This window comes from Lucilia sericata, unplaced genomic scaffold (assembly GCF_015586225.1).
Source record: "Lucilia sericata isolate MDLA Ls3-8-SP2 unplaced genomic scaffold, ASM1558622v1 Contig001515F_arrow, whole genome shotgun sequence".
NCBI classification, from domain to species: domain Eukaryota; kingdom Metazoa; phylum Arthropoda; class Insecta; order Diptera; family Calliphoridae; genus Lucilia; species Lucilia sericata.
The window spans coordinates 5,647-22,097 of record NW_023995442.1 but is presented as its reverse complement, the minus strand read 5'-3'; the positions used below and the strand labels follow the sequence as shown (position 1 = coordinate 22,097).

The 16,451-nt window shown below is 36.7% G+C and overlaps 1 protein-coding gene and 1 long non-coding RNA gene across 3 annotated transcripts; one reads left to right on the top strand and one right to left on the bottom strand.

The window, feature by feature from the left end:
* Positions 1-247: 247 nt before the first annotated feature.
* On the top strand, positions 248-2,788 carry LOC119611715. Its single transcript, XM_037967383.1, has one exon. The coding sequence runs from the start codon at positions 248-250 to the stop codon at positions 2,786-2,788; it is 2,541 nt and encodes an 846-aa protein (XP_037823311.1).
* Positions 2,789-8,647: 5,859 nt separating this feature from the next.
* LOC119611716 lies at positions 8,648-15,544 on the bottom strand. Of its 2 annotated transcripts, none has more exons than XR_005232092.1 (7): positions 15,464-15,544; positions 15,323-15,366; positions 15,159-15,240; positions 15,024-15,079; positions 14,094-14,152; positions 10,833-13,711; positions 8,648-10,757 (listed from the first exon to the last, which is right to left on the bottom strand). It is a non-coding gene; the product is annotated as an uncharacterized LOC119611716 (long non-coding RNA). The 2 variants fall into 2 exon arrangements; XR_005232093.1 differs by having other exon boundaries at positions 8,648-11,427; positions 11,487-13,711.
* Between the last annotated feature and the right edge of the window lie 907 nt (positions 15,545-16,451).

Genomic DNA, 16,451 nt, shown 5'->3' with positions numbered 1-16,451 from the left:
GATGACTCTGGAGGAGGTTAAGCAGCAACGGGCTAACACTAAGAAGAGCATTACCCGCATCAAGAACCAAATCGAAGCCAATGGAAGGGGAGAAGGTAAGACACTTTCGTCAGCCGAATTGAAGTGCCGTTTGGGGATTTTGGAGTCGTATTTTAAGTAGATACTGACGTATCAAACCCAAATTGAAAAATACGATCCCGAGGACAATGCTAGGCCCGAAATCGAGGATTTGTACATCTCAGCCAAAATGAATATCCAGTCGCAGCTTGGTGAAGATGTTCATAATACAACATTGTCCGAGTCCACCATTTGTTTCCCAGCTCCCAGCCACAAATTGCCTCAGCTGAAATTGCCCACATTTAGTGGTAAGTACAGTGAGTACAAAAATTTCATTACGTCGTTCAATCAAGTTATCGATCGCGAGTTTGGCCTATCAAATATTGAAAAGTTTAATCATTTACTCAACTGCCTCCAAGGCCAAGCTCTAGAAACGGTCAAGGCTTTCCAGATTACGAACGAAAATTACCCGAAGGCTCTGGAAAGGCTCAAAACGCGTTATGATAATAGCTCGCTTATTTTTATGGAAAATATTACCGTCCTTTTTGAACTTCCTGCCATGTCCAAATACAATTGTGCCCAATTACGAAGTCTCGTCGATAATGTTTCTGCCCTTTATAGTTCCTTACTGTCTCTTGGCTCACATAGTGATATTGCTAATTCCATGCTGATTTACATAGTGATGGAAAAAGTGGATGAAGGTACCAGAAGAAAGTGGAAAGATTCCTTGGACTTTACCAGATTGCCAACATGGGATGTTTGCTCCAAGGTCCTTGAAAGGCGTTGTCAATTTTTGGAATCGGTTGATACCAACCATACTTTTGTGGCCCCTCGTAAGCCTGATCATCAATCTGGTAAGTCCAAATCTAAAAATTCAAAACCTGGCTATACTTTTTCGGTATCAAAACGCTCTTGTGTGCTTTGCTCCAAATCTGACCACTCAATTAGTCGTTGTTCTCGGTTCAAAGATATGGATGTTAGTCAAAGGTATGAAAATGCAAAACGTCTAAGCCTTTGTCTAAATTGTTTGTCCAAAGGGCATCAAGTAAGTAGTTGTTCCTCCACATTCAAGTGCAAATTTTGTTCTCGCTCGCATCATAGTTTGCTTCATCGGTCTCAGCCAGCTTCTCGGCCCTCGTCCCCTGCTGCTGAACCTACTACTTCTCATGTTGCCTTGAATGAATCTTCTGCCTCGGTCCATACCCATATGGAAAAATCCTCGCCGGAACAGGTGCTGCTTGCTACTGCCATGGTTCTAGTTCGTGACTCCACTGGTCGCTATCAATTGGGACGCGCTTTGTTAGATTCTTGCTCTCAATTGAATTTCATAACCGATGAATTTTCCCAAAAATTACATTTGCCTCGTACAAAACAAACTACTGAAGTCTCTAGCATTGGTAACACTCTTAGCAAATCTAAATATAGGTCGTCCACAAATGTAAAATCTCGAGTCACAGATTTTGAAGTTTCGCTCTCATTTTGTGTCACACCTCATATTTCATATCAACCTGATAATGAATTAGATGTCTCATCCTGGAATTTGCCCCCAAATACTGAACTTGCGGATGAAAACTTCTTCAAATCAAAACGAATTGATTTACTTATTGGTACTGAAACGTTTTTCGACATTTTAGCAGTTGGTCAAATAAAACTTGGCCCTAATTTGCCTAAATTACACAAAACACTTTTCGGATGGATTGTAGCAGGTCGTTATGTATCAAAACAACCCAATATTTGTGGCTCTTCTTGTATGCTCTCGATAGAAGAAGATATTGATCTTAAATTACAGCGCTTGTGGGAAATCGATGAAGTTCAATCTGGCTCAAATGATTTGACACCAGAACAATCTGAATGTGAAACATTTTTCAATGATACTGTTCATCGTGAATCTTCTGGTAGGATTGTTGTTAAATTGCCCTTCAAGGAATCTCCTGACGCTTTAGGTCTTTCTCGAAATATGGCTCTTAAAAGATTTGTATCTCAAGAGAGACGATTTGCTCGTGACAGCAATCTTAAATCACAATATGTTGCTTTTATGAAGGAGTATGAAGATTTTGGACATATGAGTCTAGTTCGTAGCCCTCGTCTACACGAGCCTCATTATTTCATCCCTCACCATTGCGTTTTCAAACCAAGTAGCACTTCCACAAAGTTAAGAGTTGTTTTCGATGCCTCGTGTCCATCATCGTCCCAGAAGTCTCTCAATGATCTTCTTATGGTTGGCCCAACAATTCAAGATGAGCTGTATAAAATTTTACTTCGGTTCCGTCTTCATCGCTTCGCTCTTACTGCCGATATAGTAAAAATGTATCGACAAGTCCTTATTGACTCCCAAGATAGAAAATTCCAATATATTTTGTGGAGAAATTCAGAAGAGGAAGAAATTCGAACATATCACCTAAATACAGTCACCTATGGAATGTCAGCTGAGCCCTACCTTGCCATCAAAAGCCTTCACTATCTCGCAGACCAATACATTGACCAATTCGAACTTGGTGCAAAAACCATTAAGTCATCATTTTACGATGATGATTTTCTTTGTGGCTCAGATACGCTTGAAGAATTGTCTCGTATGAAGCAGGAGGTTAATGAAATTCTAATTCATGGTTCGTTTCAATTAGATAAGTGGCACTCTAATCATAGAGATTTTCAGGACGACAAAACTGTCAAAGACCTTAATATTGAAGATTCTGCAGTAACTAGCGCTCTTGGTATCTCTTGGGACCAGTGATGCCAGGAGATATTTTTCAAAAATCCCTACGCTTATGAGAAAAAATCCCTTTTTTCCCTACATCCACTTTTTATTTTTCTACATTTTTCCCCTATACTACTTTTTCCATTTTTGCATGTTTATTTAAAAAAATAATAATAAAATAAAAAGCTAAAAAATTAAATCTTTTTTAGTAGTTTTGGAATTTAATTTCTAAAATTTCCATTTTAAAGTTTTATTTTTTACTTTCAATTTTACATCATACAAATCTTCCAACCCTGACCCAGTTAACAATTGCAGTATCTTGATACGTCATTCGATGTAAAAAAATTATTTTGTGTGCTAATTACATTACCAAATATCTTGGCTGCCCCTAAAAATAATATTTTCATATAATTATTAATTAATATAATTAAATAAAGCCTACTTTTATAAATTTTCAAAACTCTGAATTCAAAAAATTAATTAAAAATAAAAATTAAGACGGACATCGCCAAATCGACTTCGCTATCTATAAGAAGTCATAATATATCGCTCTATAAGACTAACATAATCGATGATATTTGCCTTTTTTTAATAACTTTTAAAGAAATCAAGGAATTTTAAAAATCCAGATTCAGATAGCTGGGGTTAATTTTTTCTCATCTTAATTGAAATTTAATTTGTATCTATCTAATATTCCTGAAAAAATCTATTTATTTGCTAAAAACTATGAAATTGAAAAAATCCCTATAATTTCACAAAAGTGCGAAATCTTTCCCTTTTTCCCTACATAACAAAATTTTGAAAAAAATCCCTACAAAAAGGGAAAAATCCCTACACTTGGCAACACTGCTTGGGACCAACAAAAAGATGTTTTCTTATTTTTGTTTTCGCCTAAAGTCCAAATTGATGAAAAAATAACCAAACGTACAATTTTGTCGCTCTCGTCAGCGCTTTTCGATCCCCTAGGACTTTTATCCCCTCTCATAATAAAAGCTAAAATCATCATGCAAAAAATTGGCCGGGATGAGTCTGTACCTCAAGAAATACACTCGGCTTGGAAATCTTTCGTCTCTGATCTCAAACTATTACCTTCACTTAAAATTCCTCGTTTTTGTCTCGCTCCTGATTCTAAATCAGTTCAACTTCATGGCTTTTGTGACTCATCAATTCGTGCTTATGTTTGTTGTTTTTACTTTCGTGTTAAAACTTCTTCAGGAAATGTTGTTGTTCGGCTCTTTACTGCCAAATCTAGAGTTGCTCCTACAAAGCGAAAATCGTTACCCAAACTTGAGTTATGTGGCGCACAACTTCTAGCAAAATTGTATTCCAAAATCAAAAATCTTTTCGCAATACCAAATCTGGAAGTCGTTCTGTGGACAGATTCGCAACTAGTTCTTCACTGGCTAAAGCAACATTCATCTACTTTGTCAGTTTTTGTTGGCAATAGGGTATCAGAAATTCAAGATCTAACTAATGGCTGCGTTTGGCGACATGTCCCAACCCAGTTCAACCCTGCTGACATCGTTTCTCGTGGTTCAACTGTGCAGGAACTCGCCTCATCCATCTGGTTCAACGGACCAGCATTTCTCGCTCTCGATCCTGTTCAGTGGCCCCCTACTAAAACTGATAAACTCTCCGAAGAAAATCAGCAAGTATTCGACAAAGAAAAACGGAAAACCGTACTTCATCTTGAAACAAAATCTAACTACATCCTCGATTCTGTTGGAAAATATAGCTCGTACTTAAAAATCATTCGTATTATTGCCTGGATGTTTCGTTTTGCTCAAAAAACAAAAACTAATATTTCCAATTCTGACTCTTTGCAGCCCCAAGAATTAGAAAATGCTAAACTTTGTATCGTTTTCAACATCCAGAAACTACATTTTCAAGATGACATAACTCGAGCTCTAAAGAAGAAAGATCCCCAAGGTGCTCTAAAGTGTCTGAACCCCTTCCTAGATTCGTCAAATGGTTTCAATTTGCTCAAGGTCGGCGGACGCTTGGAGTACGCGGCAATTTCTGAAGGCCAAAGACACCCCATAATCTTGCCCAGCAAATGCCATTTCGTCCACTGTTACGTACGTCATCTGCACATCAGTAACTACCACGCTGGACCCAAGGCTCTAATGTCATTGATTCGCCAACAATTTTGGATCATCAACTCCAGGAATTTGTGTCGCAGCATTGTAAATTCGTGCCCTCAATGCATTCGCTATCGCCCAAAGTTGTTGCAACAAATGATGGGAAATTTGCCTGTGGAACGACTCAACCCATCAAGGCCCTTCGCAAGGTGTGCTGTCGATTTTTGTGGTCCAGTCAACACCTACCTAAGAATTAGAGGAAAGGTCCCCTACAAGACATACATCGCTATATTTGTTTGTCTCGCTACCAAAGCTGTCCATATTGAAGTGGTATCCGACCTGTCAACAGATGCCTTCATTGCTGCCCTAAAACGGATGATTGGTCGTAGAGGTCTGCCCACAGATATATTCTGTGATAATGCAACAAATTTCGTTGGTGCAAACTCTAAGTTGGCTCAATTAAAGTCGTTCCTTTTTGAGCCAAAAAATTCAAATTTTATTACAAATTATTGCTCGAATCAATTTATTAATTTTCGATTTATTCCCCCTAGGGCACCACATTTTGGCGGATTGTGGGAGGCGGCCGTCAAATCGGCCAAAGGTCACTTAACCAGAACCCTGGACAACACAAGGCTCACCTACGAAGAACTCGCAACGGCTATGATTGAGATAGAGGCAGTTTTAACTCGAGGCCCATTTCGCCTCTATCCTCAGATCCCAGTGATTTTGAAGCTCTTACACCAGGACACTTCTTGATAGGCGCTCCCCTCCGTAGTTTGCCAGAACGTGATGTCCCTACAAATGAGATTAACAAACTTGAATATTGGGCCCGAATAAGCGCCATCAAGCAACAATTCTGGAAAAAATGGTCCCATGATTATATAAATGAGCTCCAGACTCGCAACAAATGGACTAGCACCAACTCTAATATTACCCCTGGTTCCCTAGTCATCATCAAAGAAGATAATTTACCCCCGCAGCGTTGGCTCATGGGTAAAATCATCAACATTGTTCGTGGAAGAGATTATCGTGTTCGAGTTGTCGACATCAAAACTACAAAAGGAGTTATACGTCGCCCTATCCACAGACTAGCTCTTCTATCTTCTTGAAAGTGTCCTTTCAATGGGGCCGGAATGTTAGGTCACCGTATAATAATTACTAACATTATTATTTTGTTTTGTTTAAATTTTCCATTTTTTATTGTATTTAAATTTATTCATATTTTTGGCTCACTGTTGCCACTGTAATTTGTCATTATTTTTTGTTCATACTAACCACTGTACATATTTTTGGTAATGACCCGTTAGTTTTTATTATTTGTTTCTCACTCCAATTCTTATTATAAGCATATTGTTGTTGCTCTTAAAAATGCAATTTCTTATTTTGGAGACTTATTGCATGTATTTTGTTTTTGCATATTTTTAATATAAATAAACAAGTTGAGTTGGTACATTGGAAGTGAGAAACAAATAATATTACAATAACAACAGTGTAGCCCTTATTTACATGATCAATTGTTAGGCTTAAGAAAGGAATTTTTAAATAAATAAATCATTGTCATAGTTGAATTCAATCGAACAACATCATCTTTTATTCTTGTCTCGGTACCACGGTAGTTCTTTTGTGTTTGTTAATTAATCACTGCCCATCGAACATTTCAGCAACCTATAGACAACAATTCAAAGTAGACCGAATTGCTCTATATCGTTGCCGGTGAAGAAAAAGCTCTTCATCGTATATGAATCATTTAAATGAACCCTTCAAAGATTTATCGCGTCATAATATAAAAGAAGAAAAACAACGTTTATTTGAAGGTATTCCTTCCGATCACTTGATATTCTTGCGTCTGTATCAAGAATGGAAAAATAACTTTAGAAATGAGGAATTGGTTTTTGATTTTAATATAATTTCATTTTGAATGGCCTGTGGAACAGGACTGCAATATCCGTACTCAATTGGTTGGATCCTTAAGATCATCACAATTAATATATAGCAAAGTTGATCTTAGTATGCATTATATAAATATCAAATCGAATTGTTCTGTCATTAAAGCCGCCCTTGTTGGTGGGATGTATCCTAATATATGCGTATTGGATTCTAAGGTTAATCGTATTAAATCACCCTGCAGAAGAGAAATGGTTTTACATCCAAATTCTGTTTTGCGACATAGGATTTATGTGTTCGTTGAATTCTGGTTCACCGTGGATAGTGTACGGAAAAGAAAAAAATGGTTCCAGTTGTAATGGTGTCGAATGTAATACTGTTACTACAGATGATTTTTTTGCAGGTGAGTTTAGTAGACTAATAATAATATCCGAGGAAAATTTTAATTAGTTAAACAACTATGTACGTAAAATTCATAATTATTCTGACTCACCTTTAATCTGTTAAAATATTTTTGTACAGGATGTAGGTATGAAACCAGCAGCTAACTATCCATTCTCCTTCTCTCAATCTATATATAAAAGGCTTGCGTGACTGATTGACTGACTGATTCATCATCGCCCAGCCCAAACCGTTAAAGCTAGAATCATGAAATTTTGGTTATAGGTTCCTTTGGCATTGTATAGATCCACTAAGAAGGGATTACGTTTAGGGGAAGAAATGGGTAAAAAAGGATAAAATTAGTATCCTTTATATCTCCTAAAGAAGCAAAGATATAAATAAAATTCCAAATGTATCCTCTATTATACAAAAAAATAATTGATAGGTGTCTGGTACTTTTTTTAAAAATCTAGACTTTATAGAGCTAAAAGGGTAAAAACTGTCCCCATAGAACCTTCTCTTAACCTATTTATGTTCGAAACAAATGACCATGCAAATAAAACTTTAAAATTATCCTATTATAATTAAAGTCTATTAGAAATCCTTTCGGTACTTTTTAGAAATTCGGGTAATGAAGGGATGAAAACGGTGTCTAAAATTGGCTTGCTGCCCGCTACTTCGTTAGCGATAAATTTTTGGCATTAATTAAATTTTGAAAACAACACATTAAACGATTTTTTAATTAATATGGAATATACATATGTAAATAATTTTCACATATGTAATTACTGAAGTTTTGTATTCTCAAAATATCATACAATTTATTAAACTTATTTTTATCACTTCATATCACCTTTTTACTCTAATTTAAATAAATTCATTTCCATCAACATCCGAGATTTTGGATTAACAGGACAGAGCTACGTGCAACTTTGTGGCTTTGCCTCCGTAAAAAATACATAACTAAAACGGCCCTAACTAAAAAAAATTCAAAATCGACATTTTCATTTTCTGATGTATTACATCAAGCCAAATGTTCAAAAGGGCCCTATCTTCAAAAGCAGTTTTATATAAAGGCTAAAAGACGTAACTAATCATTTGTAAATACAAATTGTAAATTGTCAAAACAACTGAGAAATTTACCGTTAAAAAATGTCTTTTGAAGAAAAACAAATCGCGCTGATTGAAACTAAACTTTCCATTTTAAATAGTTTTTTGCTTCTCCTGTAGAATTTAAAAAAATGTTAAATAGGGATTTTTGCGTTTTATGTGACGATATATGTATAAAAACAAATTATATTGTTTCTATCATATGTCGTGTGCACCCTGTAATAGACCTACTGAATAGAAGAAGAAGAAGAAACTTAAACAGGTGGCAACACAATGAAAAAGGGATTTTTTTTTGGAAAGAAGAAGATGAATAAAAACAAAAACAAATAGCTTTTAAAAAAAATCATCATAAAGAAAAAACTAAATTTTTGATTTTATTTTTTTATATAAATTAAATCAATTTTATTTAAAAAAAGAATTAATTAAACTTAAAGCTAAACTTAAAACTGAGTGCAGAAGATTTCATTTTTCGAGTAGACGTTCTAAGACAGGACTACAACTGCGCGTTCAATGACGTCCTACGAGGTTTTCATCATCTGCTAGAAGGCCAGGCGCTGGACTGGTATTGGAACCTACGTAAGTTAAGGCCAATACAGTCCTGGGATGAGTTGGTGGGAGCATTCCTTACCCAGTTCCGAAGATTTGAGAACGAGTTCCAGTTACAAAAACAAATTATGGATCGTCGCCAAATGCCGATGGAAAGCTTTGAAAGTTTTTACAATGGTGTGATGAAGCTAAGAAATCAACAGCGAAATCCCTATTCAGAACGAGATCTAGTGGAGATTATGAAAAGTAATCTAAAGCCGTCATTGTCACATCTACTATTTTCCGTGACCACTTCTAGTCTCAATGAGTTCTGTCAACAGGCGAAAAGAGCTGAAAATTTAATCACCAGTCAGAGGCAGACTTTCCAGTCTAGACAACCCGCCCCAGCTCGAGTCCATGAACTCCAGTTTGGAGATGAAGTGCCAATACCAATCCTCGAAATCGACGCCTTAGCCACTAGTAGCCGGTATATTTGCTGGAATTGTAAGCAGCCAGGCCATAGTTTCGTGGATTGTCCTTCACCTAATAGACGCATATTTTGTTTTAGATGTGGTAGGGATGACGTAGTCACGCCTAAGTGCCCTAAATGTCAGGGAAACCTGAAGGGGAGCGAGTCCCAAACGGGGGAGACTCGTTCAACCCTAGCTTAATCCCGGTTGACCATGGTATCGAACACGTTTAAAATTCTAGTTAATAATGCACGCATAATGCCAGCCGATGAACAACCTAAAGTTCATATAATTAAACCGCTTCATCAAAGAATTCGGGAATACGCTGAAGCAAAATCTAGGATTTTTGGTCAAGTATCGAATAGAATTCAGAAAGCTAGACTTAGGTATAAAATTAGAAAGAAGATCAAGAATGAAATTTTGTCTACGAGTTTGTATGAGGGCAAGGATGCTAGACTTTATCTAAAGATTAATATAAATGGTTGTGAGATTGATGGTCTGTTAGACAGTGGAGCCACGGTGTCTTGCTTAGGTAAGGGCTGCATGGAGTTAGTGGAGGAATCCGGTCTTCAAGTTTTTAAATTTTTGTCCTATGTAAAAACTGCCGATGGCAGTCCACATAGAATTGTTGGACGAGTAAAAACCAAAGTTAATTTTAATAATTGTTCTAATGAAGTGACTCTATATCTAGTACATACTTTAAATAGGCCTCTATTTTTAGGGGTAGATTTTATGAAAAGTTTCGGTCTGTTTCCTAGTATATGTAGCATTACAACTAACGGGGTTAATTTGTGTCCGGAGTCTGAGGAGACGAAGGATGTAACCAAAACCCATATTCTTACTCCTGGGCAAAAGGCGGCATTAGATGTGGTGGTAGCAAAATTCCCGTGTTTCTCAAAGAAGGGACTCGGTCAGACTTCCCTCGAAACCCATACAATCGATACCCGCGACGCGATCCCAGTGAAGGACAGGCATTATCCCGTCTCACCGGCTGTGCAGAAGTTAATGTATGCAGAGCTGGATAGGATGCTTGAGCTTGGGGTCATAGAGCAGAGCGAGAGTCCTTGGAGCCATCCGGTTACTCTCGTCCGTAGGGGCGAGAAGAACCGATTGTGTCTGGACGCTCGTAAGCTAAATGCCCTCACGGTCAAGGACGCCTATCCGCTGCCGCACATCGAAGGTCTGCTCAGTCGGTTAGGGGATACGTTCTTCATATCCAGCGTGGATCTCAAAGACGCGTTCTGGCAGATACCGTTAGATGCATCTAGTAGGGAGAAGACTGCATTCACGGTGCCGGGGCGACCACTTTACCATTTCACGGTCATGCCTTTCGGGTTGTGTAACGCAGCCCAAAGGTTATGTCGTCTGATGGACAAAGTGATCCCTTCAGCACTTCGTGATAGAGTTTTCGTCTATCTAGATGACCTTTTGATAGTATCTCCAGACTTTGAGACTCACCTGGAGTTGCTGGATCGGGTAGCGCATTGCCTGGATTCGGCGGGTCTGACCATCAACGTAGGGAAGTCGAAATTTTTCTTCAAAGAGTTGAAGTACCTAGGGTATATAGTAGGAGGAGGGAAGTTAAAACCTGACCCAGATAAGATCGATACGATTTTAAAATATACCTACCCGAAAACCGCCAAACAGGTCCGAAGCTTCATGGGTGCTACGGGTTGGTATAGGCGCTTCATCCCCGACTACGCTACCATATCAACACCTATTTTTAACACCCTTAAGAAAGGAAAAGGTTTCAACTTTCCGGACGAAGCTAAGGAAGCCTTCGACAAGCTAAAGTCCGCCCTCACAACAGCACCAGTGCTTATGCATCCCGATTTCAACAGGCACTTTTATGTCCAATGCGATGCATCAGACATAGGTTTGGGAGCAGTTCTGCTCCAGAAGGACGAAAACGACGGCGAACATCCAGTAGCCTTCTTCTCTCACAAATTGACCAGTGCACAGAAGAACTACTCGGTTACCGAGAGAGAGTGTTTGGCCGTAGTGATGGCCATTAAGAAATTCCGGCCTTATATAGAACTTTTGCCATTTACAGTCATCACGGACCATAGCAGCCTAAAATGGCTTATGTCCCACAAAGACCTCAGTGGCAGACTAGCCCGATGGAGCTTACATCTACAGGCCTTTACCTTTACCATCGAACACCGGCCCGGATCCAAAAATATCGTTCCCGACACCTTGTCGAGATATGACATGGAGGAAGTATCTGTGGAGGTAAATAATTTAATAGATTTAGAGTCTGAGTATTTCAAAGGTCAAAGTTACCTGGACTTAATCGCCAAAATCAAGGAAAACGCTGAAAGCCTGCCTGATTTGAAGGTCGTGGATGACCTGGTTTATAAGCGGGTCCTCCCATATGACGGGGTGCCGCTAAACGAAGATTTTGCCGACGAAGATTTTGGAAGTTATGGGTTCCACTAGAGCTTACGCAAGAAGTAATTGCGAAGTGCCACAATCCGCCTCAAGCCGCTCATGGAGGTTTTGGTAAAACGCTCCGAAGGTTAAGGGAATATTTCTACTGGCCCAACCAGAATGTTCAGGTCCGATCATTTGTGGCCAAATGCCAAACCTGTCGCGAGACAAAACCCGCGAATTCTATCCTAAGACCACCAATGGGAGCTGAATCTACAACGGAACGACCGTTCCAGAAGATCTTTATAGACTTTTTGGGGCCTTATCCACGGTCAAGAAACGGAAAGGCTTACATATTCATCGTCCTCGACCACCTAACGAAATATGTACTGCTCAGAGCTATACCGAAAGCTAACACGAAAAACGTCATTAAGTTTTTAATATCTGAAGTGTTCCACAAATTTGGTACACCTGAGACGATTTTGTCTGATAATGGCAAGCAGTTTACTAGTAAAGAGTTTCAGGATATGGTAACGAATTTTGGCGTAAAGCATGTAAAAACTGCCACACACTCGCCACAAGCCAACGCTTCGGAACGGGTTAACCAGTCCATCCTGTCCGCAATTCGTTCCTACCTACAGGAGGATCACACTGAGTGGGACAAGTACCTGTCCGAAATTGAATTTTCGCTGCGGTCGTCAGTCCAAACGTCTATTGGGGTTACGCCGTACTTCGCACTGTTCGGTATGAACATGATTTCGCACGGAAGTGTATATAAGCTTGCTAAGAAACTACAATGTCTTCATGATCCGGAAATCGACATAGTACCAAAACCCGTAAAAATGGACTTAGTACGGCACAAAATTCGTGAGAATCTGCACAAAGCATATTTGAAAAACGAGAAGACATACAATACCCGTTGCCGTCAAGTCAAGTTTGTACCAGGTCAAGAGGTTTATCGCCGCAACTTTCAGCAAAGCGATTTCAAAAATAATTTTAATGCTAAACTAGCCAAGAAATTTTTAAAATGCCGAATTGTCAGACCTATTGGTAATAGCCTATACGAGGTTGAAGACCTTCAAGGAAAATCGTTGGGGGTATTTCATGCCAAAGATTTGAAACAATAGTTTCAACATCTTTGGTGGTTCTAGTCCCAACGATTATACCTACTCCTAGCTCGAACCAAAATGATAAAACCTATTTTATTTTCTGTATTTTGTATAAATGAGTTAGTAGATACTTTCTACACAAAACATTTTGTTAATGATATTTTGCCTTGATTATATTTAACACTTTGTTTTCTTTTTTAGTGAAAGCCTACGACCAGGGAAGTTCATTTGTGTTGTGGAACAGTAAACAGTCGTGATAGTTTGCCCGTTAACGAGTAGTTCGCCGAGTGCTCAACCAGACTAAATATATTAATTTTCGTTTATGACCACGTTGTGATCGTCAGACGCTAGTCATAATGCAATTCCGTCATAGCACCCTTTGGAACCATGCACTCAGGGTTAGGAATTATTAGTCATCTAAGCGCTGACTAAAATTTGGCAATTTGAATTGTCTGGGAACAAAGCTGGGAACGAGTATCCAACAAGCGTTTCGGGTAGAAACACGTGAATTACTCGTTAACAGGGAAATCTATCACTACGGTATGTTGTTCTCACAACACGAACTATTCCTGGCAAAATAGTTTTTTCTAATGGAAAACATTATGATCTTAACGATCACGAAATAAGGCAATATATCTATAGTTTGCTTTTAAATCTAATTTAAATACTAAATCTAATATTAGACTAAACAGAATAACTTAAAATTAGATGTTAATAATAGAAATTTAAAGTTTTCACTTACCGATTAAAATTTTCGTTGATTGGAGAAATTTTCCTCTCGATCTTACAGTTGGCTGGTATTGTTGATTTTCTTCAGGAACCAAAATTTGATGATTCAACCTGTGAAAGGAAAAACAAAACAATTAGTATTTGGTCTAAAGTAAATTTTGATGATACAAGTCATTTTCAATATCTAATCATTTGATTTAGATAAGTTCAGTATTAGTTAGTACTTACTGTTTTAGAATAATAATTGGGTTCATATACCGCATTCAAGCTTCCGGTCCAGGTCCAATCTGAATTTATAACCTGTGGAAGAGAAATAAAATATAATTAGTTGAATTAATTTAATCTAGCTTTTTGTAATCTTCTAAAAGGACAAACTGAATTCCAAGCTAAGATCAAATCATTTTTATTTATTATTCCTTTTAGAAAATTACACTTTATATATATATTTTTCTTTTTTTTTTCAAAATAATTTTATTTTTGAATATTTTTACTTTTATTTCCGGAGAAATTGTAAGGGGTATTTCTCGCCAAAGTCTCTAGACGTTAGTCTATGAGCTTTGGTGAACTTAGTCCTTACATTTCTACCAAATTCCTACGATTAAGTCGTGAATATGAAGAAAAACTTAATATAAGTGAAATTATGTTTCATTATATATTATTTAGTTTTAGGATTATTACTTACCTTTCCTGAACGGAAGCAGCAACCAAGGCCAAATCCCAGGTCCAATTGAATTTTATTAGCTGAAAGTAAAAGAAAATTTATAAAATTATTAATTTTGAATTAAAGCAAAAAGATATTTTAATCGGAGAAATAATTTTATTTTCACTTTTCTTTTATTTTATCCATTTAGGATTGGTTTGATTTTTTTAGAGTTTTCTTTATTAATTTTTCTTTTGTTTTGGTTACAAAAGGTTTTGGTCACGGTTCACTTCATTTTTGTTTACACAAATAATTTTGTTTTAAATTTAACTGATTCACAAATTCTGATGGCCACTGTAAATTTTCAAACTTTAGTTTCCGTTGGTCTCGCTTATTAGATCCAGTCACTAAAAATGTTCACTTTTTTTTTACACCCACTGTATTTGAAGAAAAAAAAAATATTTCACTGTCACTTCACTTTTTGTTCTCACTGTATCTTCCAAATTTAAATTTTAAATTTTTTTGTCACCTTTTCAGAACCACTCTAATTTCTTAAACAATTTTCTTTTTTCCAACTTTTTTTCATTAAATTAATTTTTTTGTCCGAACACTTTTGACACTCACTATAAATTCCGATCAAATAATTTTTCTTTAACATTTTCACTTTTAATTATTCTACACGAAACGATTGTTAAAACTTTTTCAAGTATTTTTTTTTCCGTTTACTTTTTACACGCACTGTAAATTCCAAAATATTTTTTTACCCGAATTCACTTTTTCCAAAACCCGAACCGAAATTATTTTAAATTTATTCAATTTTTTTATTTTATTCGATTAAAATTTTTTTTTTACACGGCACTCACACTTTTGACGCACACTGTAACCAAAATTTTTTTTTTTTTGCACCGAACCACATTTTAATTTTCACTAAAGTCCACTTTTTATATTTCAAATATAATCCATTACACTTACCTTAAATTCCCGGAACCACCTTAATCCCTAGTCCACTGGACCATCTGGAACAAAACCTGAAAAATTTAAAACAAAATTATTAGAAAATTTTATATAAATATTTATAATAATTTCCACATTTTTTTTTTTACTTACCATTTCATTCTGCTTCGATCCGCCATCTTTCAGAATCGGCCATCAAGTTTTTTATATAGGCCCAAGGCAGCCAACATGATCCCTGTAAAGAAAGAAAAAATTTGGTTGTGTTAGTTAACAACACCACTAATAAATTTTTCTATCACTATGTTTTTGTTACTTACCTTATTTAAAATCCCCTTATACGGCCATAGAAATCCACCAGAACCTGTAAAGAAACAAAAGAAACAATTATTATATTGTTTTAAACTATTTAAATTAATACTTTTATTATTTTATTGTTTATTAACAAAAAAATTACTTACCTCGTTGTATCCATTGATATTTTTTTTTGTTTGGGTGCTTCTTCTTCACCCACGCGTAGTATTTTTCTTATTTGCCTCCTCCTCTTCCATTCATTCAAGCAGCTGTTCACAGTACGTCGCCGCCTGGCCAGTTTTTAACGGCGGTACAGAGTTGTACTTTTGTTCTCGAATGAATAAGGGTTGCCATAGTGCAAATTTTTTGTATGGGAATAATAAATACCCAAAATCCCAGAAAAGTTATAGGGCATTAGGGTAGTTCAGAAATATTAGGGTGCTTTTTTTTCCCTCCCATCCTGTATCCAGGGATGGATAACAGGAGTGGTGGGGTTTGTCGTGTGCACCCTGTAATAGAGCTACTGAATAGAAGAAACTTAAACAGGTGGCAACACAATGAAAAAGGGATTTTTTTTTTTGGAAAGAAGAAGATGAATAAAAACAAAAACAAATAGTTTAAAAAAAATTTATGTAGGCAAACAAATTGCTGAAAATTTGTTGAAGCCATATTGGTAACCGAGGTTTCTAGATGCCAAAAGGAAAAAATGTCGGCCCTTTTTGATTTTTGCTCGGAGAGAAGAAGAAGGTGGAGTCTGTGGCCTCATCATAAAAAAAAAATAAATTTTTGATTTTATTTTTTATATAAATTAAATCAATTTTATTTAAAAAAGAATTAATTAAACTTAAAGCTAAACTTAAAGCTAAACTTAAAACTAAACTTAAAACTAAATTTTAAATTAAACCAAAGCAAAGCACAAACCTGCAAAGCCACTTCAACACCGACTCCATCCAACGAGGGAGAAGCTGTTTTCCAGCACCACCACGCCTGGGGTGCTCTGGTATAATTTTTGGTTTTCCGACCTTCTGTGAGTTTGCACCCGGACGACAAGACGGACCGGACGAGTGTCCTTTTTAAATAATTTTCTATAAAAAAAAAGGAAAGGTTAGACTAAATAAATATAATCCATTCCGTTTTCGTTTTTTTTCAAACGTG